We start from the raw sequence: 20,823 nt of genomic DNA on the forward strand, positions 1-20,823 counted from the left end.
ATGTGACTTTCAGTAACACTGCAGCCACCTGTTATATGACATTAACATGACAGAAAAAATGTCCTCAGAGATCTTCCACCAGGCTTGGAGAATTACTCTTCATTTCTGGGTATCCAGAAATAGCAAGTCATTAAGAGAATGGCAGGTGATGGGCATATTAGGAAGGCTCAGCAGAGGCGATGCGTAATGAAGACAGTTCAACCTTACAGTATTCTACCCTATCCCGTTCACCAATCTTCTTGCCTTCATCCCTTGTTTTCCCTAACTCACATAGCTTCAAACTCCCTTTGTGTTCTACTTTGTCTTTCAAGTCGAAATGCGACCTAGGGACAGAGTATGATGTGAGGTTTGGTTTCTGAGAGAGAATTACACTCCTCTCAGTGCGGTTTGGAAAAACAGAAGTGAGGACACACTGCTCCCAGGACGAGTTACAGGAATTACAGAAATAATGAGAGCTCCATATGCTGTGATAATTTTAATGAACTTGGTGGAGAGTGGTTTTATTGCTCAACTGAAACAGTCAATACAAATCCAAGGGTGATGGTAATGCATACGATTTCTCCCCTGCCAATCTCGCAGTGCTGCAGTGCTAATGTAGAGCTAATACTGATTAAGCCCCCAGAGATTTAGAGCCTTTTGATTTTACTCCATGCATTTTAGCACGGTTATTTTAGTGAAAATAAAAGGAGTGTCTACATATGTTTACTGTATGTTCTATCGGTATGTTAGGATGCAGATATAAGCATATGTGCAAAACCAACTAATTTAAATGCAGCCCGTCTTCATCAAAACAACGGCTGCATAAGTTGTCTTTGCAAGCAGCTCAGAATGACCCATGTTTATTTTAAGGTGGCAACCTCTAGTGGCCATAATGATTATGAGGGGAACAAAGGAGGAAATCAGCTATTCAGTGGCAGATGAAGCAAAAAAGGTTTGATTTCCTGGGGGTAAATTTACCCAGATCTTCCACATAGCTTCCACATTTTGCAGCCGATGAAGCATGCGTGCTAGAGTCTACCGCTGCCCTAGCAGGTAACTTCCGGTTTAGCTCTAAGTTGAATGGGGACAAAATGGTGTAATTGTGTGGCTCTTCTAGACTTTACAAATGCTGTTTGAACGAATAAATCAAATACTGATAGTGACGTTAGTCATTTACCAGCATGTCCTCACTCCAAACTCCCAAATATGACAGCTTGTTCTATCTACTACTACTAATCTACTACTATCTACTACTAATATGCAATGTCTGGTTATACTTTCAAAGTAAAGTTTGCTGAAACTTTACATATTTTGACATATTATGACCTTTGGGCTGTTATTAGTTTTGTCAAACCGCGATTTGGTAAGATTTGACCCCAAAAACTACATGGTTAGGCTTAATACTTAATAATTTGGGTTAAAATAACTACATTCTCATTATCAACATCTTTTAGATATGTTAACTTACTTTATTTACTTTACTGAAAAGCAAATCACACTTGACCAAACCATGATCTTTTCCTCAACCTAAACGAGTAGTTTTTGTGCCTAAACATAATAAAACTGTGACCATTTCACAACGTTGACCACATAATGACGAAGGTTCAATCAAATTTGCCTGTAACTGGTGCCCTCCAACAGTCATCTGTTGTAGTTTTTGTGTCATTGTGGGAATGGTCACATACGTAATTTAGGGAGTCACTGGCAATTTACCGATTTAGCTGTTTAGGTATGAGGACGTGTTGTTTAAAGGAAAATAAGATGTGAATAATGAAACATTTACTGATTTGGACATTATTAGGAAGAAATTCATAAAAAAACTTTTATTTGACTGATAATCAAATAACTTCCCAGTGACTCTAATTAGAGTGGAATGGGATACATTTAATCAGACTTCCTCATGCGTAAGAGGCCTACAATTAGCCTTAATAACTCACAGTGCACCATGATAATATAAATCTATCTCGCAATTACTCTCTGTAGGATTATTGGCACTGCCTAATGCAATAATGGCATGCATTTTTGTCTCTCCATGAGGTGACCTTCGCTCCCATGTTGACTGCTGAAACTAGACAAGACTCCAGGATGCTAATTAGATTTCGAAGTGGTGCTTTACTAAAGGCAGGTGCATTGGAAAGGTCAACTGTACGAGTGAATCGGCTGTGTGCGCTAAGAACACATAGGAAGGGCTGGCATCACTTGTAAGATAAATACAGTAAACAGTACAGTATTTTATGTGGTTTGTTACGGGTGCCTAATTAGAGTGAATTAACCAGCTCACTTCTGATCAAATATTGCCAAACATGTCTCTTTTAATTTAAGGAGTGGATTGCTTGAGATTCAAACATGTAACCAAAATTGCAAACATTTCTTCAGAAAAATGTCTGGCTTGCATGATTATCAACTGAATGTGTCTGTACTTGAGACACAAGCTCATATATGATTCATTCTAATATGAAAAGACAGATGGGATATTGACTCAACATAAACCCACATTGCCTCCACCCACCTGGTGCACTATAGCCGCATTTTATGTATGTCACCAACATATGAAAAACAAAGAAGTCTGAACAGGAGAACCTTGGGAAATAGTATGTGTACTTTGGGTTTCCAACAGAAAATACAGAGGCAAAAAAAAACCCGGGGTCTCATGTGCATCATCTCTTATTTACTTGCTTAGATGATTTTCTTGATGACAGATGACAGTTAGAGAGGATGTTCCGGAACCATGGTTCCTGACTGTTGCCTGTGATATAGTCCGGGCCCAGTGGGATTCCACTGTTGTGTTCTGCTTAATAATCCAAATCCTCTAAGTCCCCCTCGGCCCACTTCAGTCCTTTGATTGCTCCTTGTATTTTTATTACGTTATACTCCATTTTCATAATCTCTTATGGTGTGTGCTGGAGAGAAAGAAAGGAGAGGGCCTAACAAGTGCTGCATACTGCTCCCCTAAAGTCATTCAGATTACAAGGGTCAGTCTCTAATCCATAAAGCTGGGTATGTCTGCTCCCAATTTGGAATAATAATTCTTGGAGAAAAATTACAGTATGGTAAACTGGCTGTGGCAAGCTGCCTGCTCATGTTTATGCACATCCATTAGAGTGTGTTTTTGTGACTTGTGTGTCACTACAAATGTAAATGTGCTTGAGCTAGCTCTTGCATACATCCGCATTGCCACCTGGGAACATGTCCGTTAGCGACAGAGGACAGATATTCACTTTGCTCAGTCACCATGGATCATGCAACACAACCTTTTGAAGGAAGTAATTCATTCGGCGATAAGCACAACAAAACGGGAGGAAAAAGAGCACTGTCAGCAGCCATCAAGATGGTAGAGTGTGATAGGCAAGTCTAGCTCTGTAATCAATCTGCACATGCACTCCACGCAAGGCCATGCAGTGCATTTCAAAGTCCAATGCTTGGCTGGAAGAAAACAAAGGAGGGATCATGCTCGGACATTGTGAACTAGTTAGGCGAAGTGTACAATAACATGATTATAAATGTCTCATTAACACTTTAAACAGTCAAGTTAATTTTCTCCCAGTTATACTAAAACATATTTGTATTATTGTGTTGTGCTTAGGGTAAAATTGGACTGACACAGGTTTAGCTTTGTTTAAGGGGCAGTGATCATTAATGTTTATTAACAACAATAGACAATTTTGACACCCAGGAGGAAATACAAAAGTACGTGCGAACCAAAGTAGTCTTTTGTTAAGCATAGCTAAACATCATTCATAGCAGCCTAAAAGCCTGAAGATCCAGCATCCAGCGACATTTACTGTACGAAACTACACCTCACCCAGAGGGTGAAATCCTCAGCAAATGGGTCTGATATAATCTACATTTTTAGTAAACCACTTTTTAAATGTGATCATTTTTTATAAATGTTTTATGGGCTACACTATATTTCCAGTACATTAAACATCAAATTCAATTTCAATCATGTGAAAAAGAGGTATTTACATCTTGTATAGAGCGGAAAACATGTCTGCAATGCAACAGCAGGCCTGCTGGAAAAATGCAATTTTTACTTACCATGGTCTTATTAGTCTTAATATTCTATTCAGTTTCCTTTGAATTGCACTACCCTTTCAGCATATAAACAAGATCTTTTTACAGAAAAATAAATAAATAAACTGGCTGCACTTACTTAACTTCATAGTCTCTTTGTTCAGTAAAGCATATTGCACAGGTGACACATTGTTATATATATTATAAGCTAATGAAATCACAAAAGTATCGGGAAATATTTCTTAAAGAGTTTCTGACATGTCTCTGTCACTCCATTCAGAATGCATCATCATTAAACTTTAAGTGTGTGTATGTTTTCTTTTTAACAGACACACATTAAGAATGTAACTCCAAATCAGCAGTAACATGCTGATTGTGCCAATTTACCACCCTAACAATAGATGCCAGTGTATCCAGAATTTCCTGAGCAGTAGAGCCATTGGAAATCATACAATGTCACAGCAATCATGTCACAATTGAGATGTGAATGTCACGTATCCTAGGATGATACAAATTAGCAAAATATATTCAGGAGCAAAGCCATTGAATAGTGAGACTGTATTGTTCTCCTGCAGAGTCTGTCCCCGTCTGCCTCCCCATGATTTTGCATTTTTCCCCCACAACAGCCTGATGCCAAGGGTAAGATATACATCTGTCTAATTTCTTGCTTGTCAGCCCACCATCTGGTACAGCGTCAACATTAAAGACAGGAAAAATGGTATCACACTGTCACTCACACACATACACACACACACACTAGTGTAGGAGGCACACGTTACTGAGATCTATAGGTGGTGGGCATATCACAAACAAGTTGGTCATTTTTGTTTACCTATAGATGGGATGTTTGACGTGTCCAATTCAGCCCTGATCCCAACCCTGTGGATCAGCTTGGATCACCCTCCCCTACGCCATGTATCCAAGCCTTCAGCTTTTATTGATTTAATATTAGTTTCATGTACAAAGCTTAAACAATGTTTTAAAAACACATTATTCGCGACCATTACAGTTCTAAGGAGGTACTGATTTTAATTTATGCCTTACTACAATTATCTTCTTCATGCTATCCATTCTCTCTCCCATTTGTCGCTCTCATTTAAAGCAGCTATAGTCAACTTTTTTTCTTTTTTTTTAATTAACAATGAATCACTTGACTTGTATGTGAAATGGGTTGTTCTTGGTTACAAAATGATCCCCTGTCTCTGCTAGAAACATGACTCATGACTCATGATTCATGTCAGCTTGAAAGGTGATAATAATCTTGCACGTTTATTTCTGAACTGAAAACTAAATAAATCAGCCGTCAAGTAATTTTAGTATTTGATTACTGTCTTAATTATCTGGCTTGTAATATGAATTGTGGGTCTGAGACTTGGCTTAGGCATGTTATTTAGTTTTGTGCTCAAGAAAGAGCTGCAGGGAAGAAAAAATACTCTTGAGGTTTTGAGTAAGATCCATCTATTCTCTCCCTTAATCTCCTTTGCTGAATACCATCTCATTTGGCTTTTTGTAACCTTGTAAAAATACTGTTAGGAGCAACAGGAGGAACTTAATGAGCAAAGGCGACTGAAGAGAGAAGACATTTCTCCTTCCTTTCTATTCAAGAGCAGCTTCCTCAAGGTCTCAAATGCGGAGGCTGTATCTTAAAGCAGCCTCTTCACATGTGAATAGCATTATTATTTCTTTTGACACTGGTTCAAGTTGGACAACAAGAACCACGGCTACTGTCTCTTTAGTATTGTTTAGAACGGAACAAGAACAGGAAAAAATGTCAAATTTCTGAAAATATGAAATATTTCTCCTTGGAAAGAAAAGTGTTTCTAAAGCGACTCAAAAAAAGTTCACAACCTTCCAACAAGTTGAACTTGTCACCAGCTGCTATCCTTACAACACATTGTGTGAAAGTGTTGTTTGAAATGCAATGAAACTTTCTTTGTGCATTTAGTCAAATAGTGTTGTTATTATGGCTGGTTGAAAAAAATACTAAGAGTAAAAATCAGGTTTCTTTTGTGAGTAGCTATCTCGATGCATTCTGCCACTGCATGATCTCCCTTTGTCTGGGGGCCACAGGGTGTTGAATACTGTATTCATGGTCAATCTAAGAAGAAAATTGCAGAATGACTGTAACATTATCCACTGACAGCAGTCATGAACAGGTGTTAATGTCTTGTAACCATCTGTTAATTGCTGGTGGGTCTCGTGATCCCTAACTCCGCACATGTCGTCTTAAAGTCTTGTGCTTAGCACAGTAAGACGAATACATCAGGAATGAGAATGAGAATTTAAGAGTGAGCGAGCACGCAGATGTTTGCAACAAAGCACGCACACATTTACACACATGCCACGAGCTTGCTTCTCGAACGTGTCTTACATTTAAGTCTTAATTCTGTTGCAGGTGACAGAGACACGGACGGGGCCACTGGGATGCAGTAGCTATGACAATCTGGACTCAGTCAGCTCGATCCTTCTGCAGAGCCCGGAGAGCAAGCTTCATCTGCAAGGTAAACACACTGGTATCAATATTTTTCATATGCTGCCCCGTGATGTTGTATAGCAGGGTTATACTCCATTTTGGACTTAGGAGGATCGGTAGTCATTCGATTCTCTTAGGTGAACAATGGAAACAGTTTTAGCATTTTTAAAGAAATTGAATGTCAGTACATTTTTTAATTGGGACCAGGTAGATTTGTTCCCCCCGATATCATTCTGTTGTTGTAGATGTCAATGTTCTCACGTTTTAAGTCTCTTAAAGGACCATTTTGTGGGATTTAGTGGCATCTAGCCATGAGGTTGCAGGTTGCAGCAACAAAATACTCCCTGTCTAAAGACACACAAAAAAAGCAAAAGATGCAAAAAAAATGCACAAGGTCGTCTCTAGAGCCAGAGTTCGGGCTCATTCTGATGTTACCAAAACACAAAAATTCCTAGTTTCAGGTGATTATACACAAATATAACAAAACTTTTTATGCATAAGAGCAGAAACAAGCACTCTCTTCGGTGGAATGTATAATAAGTCAATTAGAATTCATTGAAAGGTATTGCTATACTTAACAACCTAACTATCAATACTAGCATCAAACCCTGATCTATTCTTAGTCCCTCCAAATGTATCTCAAGAAATGTGTTGAGCTTATGAAGGAGTCACTTTCATCAGGCATCCGTAATGTGAGAAAATTAATCTTCTAGCATGTCACTCACGGATCATTCGTCAGCGGATGCAAATAGCAACTTTTACTCATTAGTGGCTATGTTCTTTCAAGTGAAAATAGTTCCGTCTTAAACACTGACACACCTAATAATTAGCCTAAGAGAAGAATTTGCTTGCAGTGACAGTCACCCTAGGGAGAAGGAATGATGAAACGCCGTGTAACCGTGGTCAAGTGTTTGAATAGAGTGATCGCCTCTTTGATTTATTCCAGTTTATGCAGGTTATTAAAACCAGTTTGAGAATCACAGAGGCTTATTTTCAATCCAGCCCCCCCTCCCTTTTCCTTTCAGCGAGGGATCATTACTCGTCCTCTAAAATCAGAGAACTAAGTGGTTTGTCAAAGAAACACTTTTAAGTCCTCTGCTGCCACTTACTCAAAGGACTCTATAGGTTTTGGGAAAAGCTTTATTGTCATGCACCAAATGTATTAGCCTTGTGCTTTGAAGAATGTTTTTTTTTTTTTTTTTTTTACCCAATTGATAGATGACAGGCTTGGAAAGATTCTTTCTTTTGGCTTGATAATAACCCCAAAAGAACTGGAAAGCTTTTCCGATTGGTTTCTGGCTTAGAGTTAGATATTAGGCCAAATTATATTGGTGTGTGTGTGTGTGTGTTTATGCATTTTGTGTGTGGGCGAAGGGTGAGGGGAGGTGTTGAGTGTTCTCCTGAAAATGCATTCTTTTAAGAGCAATTATGGTTCCTGCCTTTAATTAGAAAGACAGCTGATGGTGTAACTTATTCAACAATCACCGTGCTCTTCATAACGCTCCTCAAAGTGATGACACTTCACACAGCCCAGGGAGACGCATGCAGCCAGTGGAGAGCTTTTAAGGTCCATGCCGCTCAAATATATTTATAATGAGATCCAATCGTTTAATTCATCCTACACTTTTCCTTTGTCATAAACACTCCTTTAAGTGGTAAAGTTTTATCCCTTGGTGAACTACAGTATAAATTCCTCTCGGATCTAACCAGTCATGTATTTTTTTCTCCCCCCGTGTAAAATTAGCATAGGTTAAACCTCTGCATTCACTTGGGTCACAGGCTCTGGTCTGCATTGCGTCCCGGATTGGTTGGATTAATGCTTCTGAGTTTCTCTGTACTTTCAAGGCAATTCAGTCTGCTTCGAAATAGTGTTATTTTTCTCCAACGCAAGTGGAAAGTGCAATATAAAGCCGTTACATGTTATTACAGATCACCAGAGCTCTCTATTTCTGAAAGATATGCACTCGTATTAAGATGCATGAGGCTGTGTCCATAGGCTATTTTTCCTCTGTGTTAACAAACACAAGCAGATGACAGAAACACAGAGACGGTCTTTGCTTTGATATGTTTATCAGTGTTCCCAGCATCTAACAACATTTGAAATTACAAGATGACATGCGGTTGCAAGATCTCAGTCATAAAACATAGGTGGGGTGTATGTGTCTGTGCTTATTTTAAATTATGTATTGAATAACATTATTTGGGGGGGTAAAGCATTTCATTATTTTATTTCTACAAAAGAAATGAATAATGTAATGGATTTTTCTATAACTTGAAAAGGATACATTTGCTGGAGCAGTTTTAATTGTTGCTGTGTAAGCAAAATGTATTAGCATCAACCTTTAGGCGTACCCTGGGGAGGTTTTGGACACTAGTGGTACTCTGGAGCAATGGTTTATGAATGGGCCCCCTTTGTTTTTTAGTTTTCTTTGTATTGAGGACCTGCATATCTGCCTTGGGTTTCACTCTGTGATGCAGCAATGCGGCAAAGACAATGAAAAGAACATGGATTTAAATATGAGTCGGTTTCAAATATTGCAAAAATCATCTTTGCCAAAGCTGGATGAGGAAGGACATGTATTCCGTATGTTTGTACGACTTACAGGAACACGGCTTGTATCGGGATTTACACAGAGCATAAACCAATTCTATTTTTGTTTGTTTGTTTTGTAAGAAAGCTCCATAGGGCATCTTTAAAGCAAACAACTTTTAGTTGATTGTCGAGTCTCATCCCCAGGTCATCAAATGCTGATGCTTTGGGTTGGCGTTTCGACATTTTGTTTAAGTTACACCCTGGCATGGCTGGGATGCTTACAGATACTTTGCTGCACGATTGTTGATCGGTGGTGGGGTGGACGCTTTGTTGGGCAGTTGCTATGTTGTTTGACGTGGTTGTTGGGACATTTACAGATAGCTGTTACATCCAGTAGATGCTAGGTTGATTCATGGTGCCACAATGTTGTTAATTAACTGCTGCTGGAGTATTTGAAGCTTTTTCTATGGCAATTCTGAGTGTGATTATGAAAAAAAAACTACACTACACAGAAGAAATCTCCGCAGCTTGAGTTTAAATCTTTTTCCCTCTATATGGGAGCACTTAGAATAATTGGATATGTGGAAAATTGCAAGTTAATGGTTGAGCCATTTGGAGCAACTTGCAGACCCCACAGTGGTTCCCAGAGCAGCTTGATCTCCTTTTGTTCATACAAAACACAGATTTACCACATCCCTTGGCTGGTCTTTACTGACAGTTCCTCAAAAGTAACAGCTTTGACAGCATTGTCCTGTTCTTTGACAACACACCATAAATGGACTTCCCAAACTATCCCTTGAGGAGGAAGACATTGGCTGGGCCCAGGACTGCTTTTAAGCGCTAGCAGCTCTCGGCACATCTAATGAACACCCACCATGTGTCTCATTTTCCAAATGCCCATTGACCTTTTACCAGGCAATTAGCTTAAATGCAAACTTTTGGCATTTAAACTGTGGGGAGGACTCGTATCTGGCCAATGTGGAAGATCACAGATCACTGGCAGCACTGTCTAATGTGCAAAATATGCACACCATGCAACATTTTAGCTGAAAAAGAATTTTCAGATTTTACAGTAATCACTGAAGTAAACAGCTTTGGAGACGAATCTTGTTTGGCCTAAAATGAGGTTACCCCAATGTGGATGTACCTCAGGAGAACACCCGGTGCATGTAGTGCCTGCTGATTTCCCTGTATGGTGGTTACTTTCTGCAGACTCTGTTCACACGGGCATGATTTGATTAAAAGTGTGCATGAATGACTCGTGGGACAAAGGTTCAAATAAACACACTGAACTTGAGTCCACGGTTCTCAACCCACCTCACTATTTAAAATGAGTAAAATCAAAAAAAGAACGGAAGGAAAATGCAAACCTATCTCGAGGTAGACATCAAACGGAAGGATGGGGGAGCAGCACGCTTTAAACTCTGATGCAATCGTTTTATCTTTACCTCTTCTACACATCTTCATAGTGCCATATGCAGTGTGTAGGACAGGTATCAGTTGTGAGCACGTGCTTCAAATCAACTAGCTCACGAGGCAGCACCACAGAGAGATCATTCAGGCTTCCAATGCCCATATGTCTGCAAATTCGAAAACAAGTGAATGCATACGTTCAGTTAGATTAAGCAGTAAGTCTGCCGAAGAAGACAAAAACACCTCCTGGCGATATATTCAATATCGAAGATTAGATTTTCACATGCATTTAAAATTGAGATTTACTAATGCTATTTTTATGGAGATGGATTCACGTATTTATATAAATCCTTTTGAAGAATTACTGCTTGAATGTTTTTCTACTTCTTGTTTTTTAGTCTGTTACGTTTCTTTTTCCTTTGTATTTGCTTCCTGAAATGTGGACATTGTGTTGTAGGAGGTCCGTCTTGAATTAATGATGATTATCGCTGATTTGAATCACCTGTGCTACACACGACATACGTTTGTCGTCCTGTGAAAACTATTCTTTTTTGATGTGCCTCGTTTTGAGTCTTGGAGATGCATGGTTTTCACAAGACAGTGACAACAGATGATTTTTAGTTTTGACTCTGAGAAGGAAAAAAATATATTCATAGAACTTGAAATAACAAGATGGCATCCAAGCAAAAGAAAAAAAAAATGCATCTCATGTCCTCTTTGCTCTGCTGAGTTGAACCAGTTTGTGACGAAATGTACAAAGAAAGGTCTGTACTCACAAAATTGGTGCAGAGCCTCAAAAATATTTTTTTTTTCTTTTCTCTCATTCGTCAGGACAGGGGAAATAATGTAGCACAAATATTTCAGCTTGCAGTGCAAGGCGTCTTCAGTGTGCTCTCATATTGAAGAAGGCCTCTGGCTACTTTGTCAAATTAATCCTGACTGAAATATTTACTAGCTAACAGAAATAAGAGAGATTTGCCAATATACCTGAGGCACAATATGCTGCCTAACACTGGCTGATTAAGAACAACCATATATGACGTGCAGTCTGACTGACCTGCTGACTAATTTAATTTAAGTCCAGTTGCCTACGATACAGTGCTCAGAATTACCATGACCTGGATGACTGAGAACCTTTATCAACAAAACAAAGTGTTTAAGGAATAAATGCAAAAACCAGTGCCTCATATGATAAGACAAGTTTAGGTTAAACAATGATTTTGTGACAATGCTGTCCTTTCTGCTGTTGTTAGGTTAAGGCACACAAATCACTTGGTTACAGTTAGGAAAAGAGCAGGTTTTGGCTTGAAATATCTGTGTCAGTTGCCACATGGCTGGAATTTGTCCCGAGGTCTCCTTATGAATATCCAGTTGTGTCACTCTTACAAATGTTGAAACGCAGTCTTGAACAGCAGTCGCTGGCTTGGCAGCCTTCTCGGCTGTAACTCAACCACATATACGATATAATATGGTACATTGCCAATGACAAATGTGAACACATCGTTATCCTGGTGTACATAAGATTTCAAGTGATCCACATTTTGGATTCTAAACTCTTAGCTCTAATTATCTTAGACCAGCGGTTAGAGGTTGAACAAAAACCCTCCAAGTACAATGTTGCACCCTCTCCATCTTTTGGAAATGAATAAACTCATAAAAAAGCCTAATCTAGACTAGCTATTTTAATTGCTTATGAATTAAATAAGGGGATCATATTAGTATGCAGCACCATGTGAGTTACAAGAAGGATGCAGTAATAGAAAACCCACTCCATTTCATTCTTCTAATTAAACTTTTAATCATGCCTTTTTTCTTTCCCACTTTCATTTTTTCGCTCCAAACCTCAGCACTTTATCTACCTTGAGGCGTAATTGTAAGTGCAAAACTTTGTTACAGAATGTACACAAGGAAATGATTACAAACCTGTAGCCAAACATTTTACTGCTTTCTGAGTGATTCGCTTTTGAATGGTCCGAGACAGCATTGTGGTTTAAATTAACATGCAAGAAAGAAGCGAGTTAGTGAATTTAGTTGCGGTCAAATTTCTCCTGGAGACACTAGGCTTTAGTCTTTTCTAAAATAACAGAATTTTCTTTCAAAGGAAATGTTTTTTTCCTCTCTCTTTCTCACCCCTGTGGTCCGCTCTTTGTGAGCTGGTGGGGCTGCGAGCTACAGATAACACAATGCGGATATGACACTCCCTGGATATTCCCTCTGCTTTCACTTAGATTTAGATTAGAACGCTGTAGTGGTCTCTGACATCAAGGGAGCTACCTATCAAAGTCTAAACTCAGTCCCCTTCTCTCCCACAGTTTTTGCTTTGTAAAATGTTTGGCAAATTAACCAACACCTTCTGCTTTCTCCCCTTATTTCCCTGACAATCATCAGAATTAGAGATGGCACTGGAACGATTTTTTTTTCACATTAGATTTCATGCATGACTTAGCGAAGCTTTGATCTATCACACACGAAAACTTTGTGTTGCTTAAACTTAATGTGACTGCGGGGGGTTCGGGTTTTTGGCATGTTTAGCGCCTGAGTGCATATACACGGCTATATTAGCAGCTAATTACAGCACCAGTGGGCATCAGGATGTGTTATTAGCACAGAATATTTGTGGAAATGCAAGAGGAACTCATTGATCCTGACCCAGCCTGTCACCCAACATGAATCACAGTATAACCTTACACACACTCATGTGTCCGAACATGATATAATCGACCTATTTTGGACTACAAATTATCTGCTGGGCCAAAGATGTATTCTGCACATGCAGCAAAAGCCATTGGTGTGAACCCACTCTTAAATTTTTAATGTCTCCTGTGATTCATTGGCACATAGACATGTCGGTTTGTTTATTTTCTCAAGTTCAATCTGAAGGAAAGATCCACACTATTTAGCTTCACTGCAACTGGGATTTAAATACACTTTTGTTCTTCCACATTAATTTGTTCCCTGTTTGTTTGTCCTCTCTCCAGGCTAAAGCTTAGAAACCCGATGATATTGGTTTTGGCTGGATTCTCGCTTTCTGCCTCCACTGGGACGTAGAAGTAAAAATAGTTTATTAAGGATGAGAATTAAGTGAAAGAGGGAATTAGCGCGTGGTAGTTAAATGGTCAGAATTTTCATTACTTACTGAAAGTCTTCTTACACAGTGTGTTTGAGGTGGTATTTTTTGTATGTCCTAATTTCCTGCCATCTGTTAGTATTTATCATTGATTACCTTATTTGAATTGGTGGTATTTTCTTTTTAAAAAAGGCAACACAGCAGGGACTTTTAGCATATTAGGAAGAAGATTGGAATATTTGTGTAATTTGATATCCAACACAAATAGAGAACACGCACCGTACTGGGGGTTTAAAATAGCAAATTGGGTACATATATTAACTAGGCCAAAGAAAGATACAAGGCCCTGGAACCTCGACAAGCCATTACCTTGCAAGGACGCAATCACCTCCAATATGGCCGTCATAAATTAGCACCAAAACAAAAGCAAACTAATTTGCTTTTCTCAATCCCGGCTGCATGCTTTCTCTCCCTTTCTCTTCTCCCTTTTCACCGGTTTCCTCAACAGCCTATCTTGGAAGAGCCATGAGCCTATCTTGGAAGATTTATGAATATGTTAGAATAGCCTGAGCCAACAGTTTTCAAAGTGGTGAAGTGAAAATAAATTAAACCAGCCCTGTAGGCAAGTCGTGCAGTGAGTGATGAATTAGATACTCATTGCTCTGTCGCTCGATGCCTGTCCCTCTTTTCCGAGTGAAAACGCTGCAAACACTGTGGGGAAGACAAACAAACATACAAATCAATTAAGATGTTTTTGATGACAGACTTGTTGAAAAATTGATTTAGACAGTAAAGTATATCAGTAAACACAATGTCCTCTGTTACCAGTGAATAATTTACTGAAGGGAAATCTTTGGTGCAAAACACGGAGAGCAAATGTTGGGCCAGCACAACAATAAACAGACAGAGGCGTTTTCATCAGCTTTCTTTACAACTCACTTGTGCTCTTACTTGCCCTGCATCCTTCAGTTTACACACAGATGAAACATAGCAGGGTCTTTAAATGTCCATCTTCTTTTCCTCTCTGAAATTAGGACACAAACCAAAACCAAAAAGTATGTATTTGATGATAGAATTGCACAGATAAAAAGCATGTTCCATGTTATTTTGACTGAGAATTCATGGGGTTACTAGGGCGACTGTATATCTCATGGATTTTCACAGAAGTGGTCTTAAGGAACCACCTCTCAGACAGGCCTATGCATTCAACCGAGGCAACTATTCTCTTTATGAGCACATGTGTCCTTTTGCCCAGAGAACTGATAACGCAGGATCATTTCCATCAAGATGGATGGCTGCACACATTTTTTCACTTCTCGGTAACATGCTGAAACCCCAGAACCTGATGAAATCTTTCCATGTTGACCTGGAGGTCAGCTTTCAATTGGAAGTGGTCAATCAAGGGTGAGTTTCCATTTGGGCCAGCATGACCATAAATCTCCTTTTTTCCCCTCACTCGCCCTTGCCAGCTACAGGCTGCCATTTCAGCAAGTGCCATGGTCTTTTTTCTCTCTCTGACAGACTGAGTTTCATCTATTGATTTGGGGCGGCTTGACTTTATTCTTCTTCTGTATTTAGAAGGGCCTTTGCTGCATTGAACTGTTTTACAAACACAGTGTGTAACACTATAAGAACCAGCTTAAGATTTCAGCCTTGATACAGTTAGAATTTAGGGGACGCTGTGATAAATGTTTTGAGATCCGGATAAAAGAGGAAATTTGGTGTTGGGTGCTATCAAACCCTACATATTGTAAAAACAGAACCCATTATATGAAAACTTAAATGTAAGAAAACGCAACAATTTATTAAGAAAACCCCGTCCCGACAATAAGTTCACCAACAATTGTCCACAAGGTCAGTCCAACTCAATAAGAAACTCCTTGTACAGACGGCTTGTCCAACTTAAATGTCCAAAAGCCAAAACGAAACATGTCCCATTGAAATGTCAAAAAGACAAAAGTAGAATTAGTTCAACTGAAATGTCCATCAGCCAAAAATGGAATTAGCCCCTTTGAAATGTGCAAAAGCCAATAATGTAATTTGTCTCATCGAATTGTCCAAACGCCAAAAAGGGAGTTAGTCCAATTGAAATGTCCAAAAGGCAAAAATGGAATAAATGTCCTCCCCTTTAAAATTCAAATATATAAACCATGAACTACACTGCATTGCAAAAAGAAAAAACCCAAAGAGGATCAAACTCGAGCAACATAGAAGTGGGAATCGATTGCCCAGCCTTGAATTGATCTTCAGCTCCCCTGCTCAGTGGTTGTCGTCCTCTCCTCTCGCTGAAATCCTTTAACATCCACGTAGCTCCCTTACCATTAAAACTACTACTATAAAGAGCTAAATGTCTTTACTTTTCTTTATTGTAAACACCAAGAGTCTTGAAAAGGCTCCGAAAACCTCTCTCCCCCCCAAAAATGTTCCTTCTTTTGTTCTCTCGACCATGCCCCCCTACACCTGTGATTCTGTACAGATCGCCTTGACCGTTGTGAGCTATTAGGAAACTTTACATGGCAGACAAGTAAAACCAGATGTGACAAGGATAGATCACACCAGTCGTTCGAACTTGCAAGCAATTCCAGTATTAAACCATCCATGCTATATATATCTTTTCTCTAACACTTGTGGTGCTGTCACAACACGTTAAATTGTTATAATGTGTGCATGCATAATAGGGGTGATAGGTATGCAAAAACGTGTTAGATTGTAATTAAAAACATAATATTATTGTATTATGTGTTCATTATTAAACATGTAATATATTTAGAACTGAATAAATGGTTCACAGTAGACTCACAAAATGTAATACATACTTGATTTTGAAAAGCTGTTAAAATCCTGATGTGTTTATGTTACAACTAACACACTGTCTTATATATATTTGTTGAGTAAAATCATACCTCTTGAATGGTTGAATATTCAAATGATAAATAAGCAACCCACAAAAGCTTGTGTACTTTACCTCTCACTTTCAACAGTTTGTTTCTGAATCAGCAGATTGTATTGGAAGGCACATATTTGCTTCACACTCTGCTCAAAATGAACAAACAGATTTGCATTATTTCTGCATTTAAGGATGCTAGATGTAATTTCTGTGATAAATCTCGGCTTTTGATCTCAGACATGCACACAGCACATCTTGACACTTTGAGGGCAGTTGTATCTTTTGTAGCTGAAATAGAAATGTCAGAGCTTGTCATACGTCTCTCCTCCCCCTCTCCAGGGTTCTTGTAAAACATGTGATTTCTGCAAGAGCGTGCAAAGGGCGTGTACGCGTGCTCGTGCATGAGTCCACAGGTTTATGTGTGCGTGCGCGCACGCGAATGTGTGACGCGAGCACAGCATCTCACCAGCCGAGGCCCTACTGCCACTGCTGTGCGGGGACACATGGCAGCGCACGACGGAACAGCTTGAACAGCGCTATGGACGTGCACAAGCAGCCAACAGCAACCGCATCGCATATTTTGAGCTAATAATCAGTTTGTTTGAGAGCAGTCTGCTAATTCAAATAATATATACCTCAATCAACTGGCATACACTCACACTCTGAGGGCATCATTCCTAAAAAGAAAAAAATACAAAATACAAAATTGCCTTTGCCCCACTGTGATCTTGCACACAGCGAAAGGAGAAGAAAAGTAATCACTAACTTACTTTTGCTCTGACTCAACGTGTGTGTCTGTGTCCAGTGTGCAGCACAACTGGCAATAACTCAGCACCATGGAGAGCTCATCTACCTCTCCAGACTGCTGGCCCTCCTCAATCCAGCAATTGCTTCAACATGCAATTTCAGCAATCCCCTCCCTTTTCCAGGCGGCAGGAGCAGCGAGCTCTGAATGCCAAGACCATTTTTATATGTAATTTATGCTTTTACAGTGATTACCGCACCTGCATCCTCCTTTGCTTCTTGTGTTAACAATATGAATAAGTGGGTTTCTTCAAAGCAAACACTATAGATATTGTGTAAAGCGCATTTGGTTCCGCAGGTCTTTCTGTTCCACACAGATAGAGCGGAGTGTATCACATATGCGTATGCAGGCACTTGTATGTTAATATGTTCTAGGAAATGGGATTTGCCGCATCTCTGTTGTTCTGCTGTTTCAAATAAATGCGTGCCCAAGTATCAATGTACTATAAAAAAAAAAAAAAAGACGTAACTTGGCATTCTTTGTGCTCGATGTTGGAAATGAAAGTATGTTTGAGATGGAAATGCTGATCAAATTGTCCCAAACAATTATCCCCACACGCAAATATTTAAACAAGATTGTACAACCAAATTTGGAGTCGACGGTCCTGTTTGAAAACACAGGCTGCTGCCTGCGAGTGTGCTGAGAACACTTATGATAATCTACGATAATCTACTCAGCGCAGACACAGCAACACATTATCCATTTGAATGCTAAGTACGCCTCATTCAGAACTTTAAAAAATGCTAACATATTCTGAGAGCTGAGAGTAGCTCCTGTGGAACATGTTATCCTCTGTCAGGCCCTGCACACACACACTGTCAAAGACCTAAAGCGCTTTATGTAAAGAAATGAAAAGTGGATAAATAGCTACTTTAGCTGCACCTTTACCTCTTAGTTGTGGAAGAGGAGCTCTTGTGTGAAATGAGCCAACGCAGCAAATCTTAAAGCTATATGCCCCCTCGGCTCTGAGTATCTGAGGATCAGCAAGGCGGACTGGGCAGCCTGGACTGAAGAGAAACAGGCAATCTTCCAGTTCAGAGGTCTTTGGTTTCGTATCATGGCTGCAACGATAACCTCCAATGGTAATTTAATGCCCCCATTGAAGTAATGCACTTTATTGCACCAGTGGATTAAGTAATGATTATTTTGCGAAATTGCGGCCACACAATGGTCAATTAATCTTTAATGAAACTGTAACTTATGAGGCGAAGCGTGGCATTGCAATAAGCAGGCAACTGCTTGCCAAGGCAGTTACAAGCCTCAGTTGCGGCCTACACTCCCCATCTATCACCATGTAAAAATAGAGCACTCTGGAAAGAGACGTAATGAAAAAAAGGCAAAGTCACAGTTGCAGAGTCTCCGTTTTTAGCATTCATGGAATGTTTGCGGGCCTATATCCTCCGACGTACGTGGAGGAAATATATCAGCCTCTGATGTATGCAATGAGATTAAATGCCATTTTGAGGTGCTATTTATTTAGAGCAAGCCAGGCATAGGGGTTGCAGGGAATTATGTGCACTGACAGAGCATGAAGTTGGAGGTTATCAAATGGCTGCACGGGAATTCCAATATGCATCTATTCATTTTATCGGCAGCTCTTTAATGATGGTAAGTGTAACTCCCGACTTCAATATCTAGTGTTTTCCTCAACAAACACCGACCTCAGAGCCATATAAACTCCAGCTTTATGGCCCAATCATTCTCAATGTTTTCACATGTTACCGCGCTAACGCGGCAAAGCTGCAAAAGTCACAAAGATAAATGTTTTTACTCTGATTAGTTTCTCATTTCATTTTCGGCCCGAGGGCTCCAATTCTCTTACACATTCCCCCCCGCACTAACAAATGTTGATGGATTTACTTTTATTGCATGACATCATTTCTACACTGGAGTGGGAGGACAAGACATCAAATTTCCAATACTTGAGTACGGTACGTGCTCGTCGGGAGAATGTAGAGGGGAGCAGGAGAGGTGAAGAAACAGGAATGAGGAGAGTGATTGATGGAGTGAATGAGAGCCAAAGGATGGTGGGGGACGAGTCAAGGGGCATGTGCATGAGTGTTGCGGGAGTAGGAGTGAGCGTAATGAAGTAAGACAGCAGAGATGTGTACAGAGACGGAGTGAGGGGTAGAGACGGGGAGAGAGGCAATGGAAAGAGAAGGGACAGTGAGAGGAGAGTGGAAAACAAGAGATCGCAAGACTGATAGTGCTGAGCTGAATGTCAGCATCCCGAATGGTTCCTTGTGCAATCTCCCGGTACCAACACATAGATATCAGAAAAAAAAGTAATGTCTGTGTGTGTGTGTGTGTGTGGATGGTAGGGTTGCGGGATATGAGGTATGCTTAGACAGAAGAGCGAAAGAGGGAGGGCTGAGGCACTCGGTGTTATTGTGCACCCGGCCGCTGGCACCGGCACTGTCAGTGAGCAGCGTTGATCCGTGAACTTGCCATCTGGATTCTCCCACAAATCACATTAAAGTTTCAAGCCCAGGAATACATCAAGCTAAATGAATATTGGATCCAGGGGCCGCAGACAGGCCTGATGGAGAAAAAGCCCCATGCAACCCAACTCTTTTGTGGTCAGACATGATCCATCCATCCCCTTTACTCCCTCCAGCCCTCCCTCCTTCCGTTCCCTACGTCACCGATGGGCAGGGGTTCTGATGAGTGTGTGGAGCTGAAGGGGAACCAGAGATACACTAAGCAAGTAAAGGTTGTCATGAGCAAAGTCGAAAGTATTATTGTGCTGAATAAATGCAGCAGTAAAAAAAAAGTTGCTTGGTGGTAGCTGCGTATTTGATCTCAAATCATGATTATACAGAAATATGACCTCAACTGTTAGCATCAGCTACTCTTAGATATGACTAACAAACATTGCGGCGTGAATACATAGAACAAATCACTTTTGTTCAAAGCCTGTCACCATGACGATGGATGTCGAGGTTGTCCTGTTTCAGAGCCAAATCTTGCTGCATATCGAGACATTCATTTGCGTCTTAATTACCCACAGTTTTCAGTTCAGTGTATGTTGCGGGTGAAAATAAGAAGTGTTAATTGCCACATGCATATGCATAATATGGAATACCATTTGACTCAGTGACAGCCCCCTGAAAATGACTCATGTGTTCAGTATGAAATTATATGCTTACTTTCCCTTTCATCCCGGCTACATTATGTCGCTTTTTGCATAAACAGGCTCCTATTTTCACCCAGAGGTGAAAACAATATGTGAGCGGAAAAAAATAATGCAATCATTCATCATTCAATAACATGTTACGTTCTGGTTCCTGGTTGCATATTTTCTGCTGAGGCACTGTTTGTGCTCAAGTAAAACCTATTAAGAAAATATTGCCTCGCCAAGACGCTGTTTCATACGAGAAGGAAAGAAAAAATCTATTTAGTTCTTTTCCAATCCAGTGGCTCGTAGAGCTAGGGATTTATTTTACCGGGGCCTGGACAGAAGAGAAAAGGCTTTACTGTTTTCTGTCCAAGCTTCAATTCTAGGAGATCCCCGGGGTGAGATATGGATTGGCTCGCTTTCAAAAAATTATAAATACCATGTCTGTGGTGAGAGTGAAGAGGTACTTTCAGCCTCAGCCACAAATTGGCCTCTAGATTACAAATTTGGCCATCACCATTAGTGTTGAATAAG

At 40.0% G+C, this 20,823-nt stretch overlaps 1 protein-coding gene across 5 annotated transcripts in view; it reads left to right on the forward strand.

Moving 5' to 3' along the window:
• Window positions 1-20,823, forward strand: part of brinp1 (bone morphogenetic protein/retinoic acid inducible neural-specific 1) — a 130,809-nt gene that overhangs the window by 88,454 nt on the left and 21,532 nt on the right. For all 5 annotated transcript variants that reach the window (XM_084383909.1, XM_084383908.1, XM_084383911.1 and 2 more), the window contains one exon: window positions 6,389-6,494. In XM_084383909.1, coding sequence (XP_084240035.1) covers window positions 6,389-6,494 — 106 coding nt within the window. The remainder of the gene's footprint in view (window positions 1-6,388; window positions 6,495-20,823) is intronic.

Source organism: Pagrus pagrus (genome assembly GCF_965226575.1).
Source record: "Pagrus pagrus genome assembly, chromosome: 19".
Lineage (NCBI taxonomy): Eukaryota > Metazoa > Chordata > Actinopteri > Spariformes > Sparidae > Pagrus > Pagrus pagrus.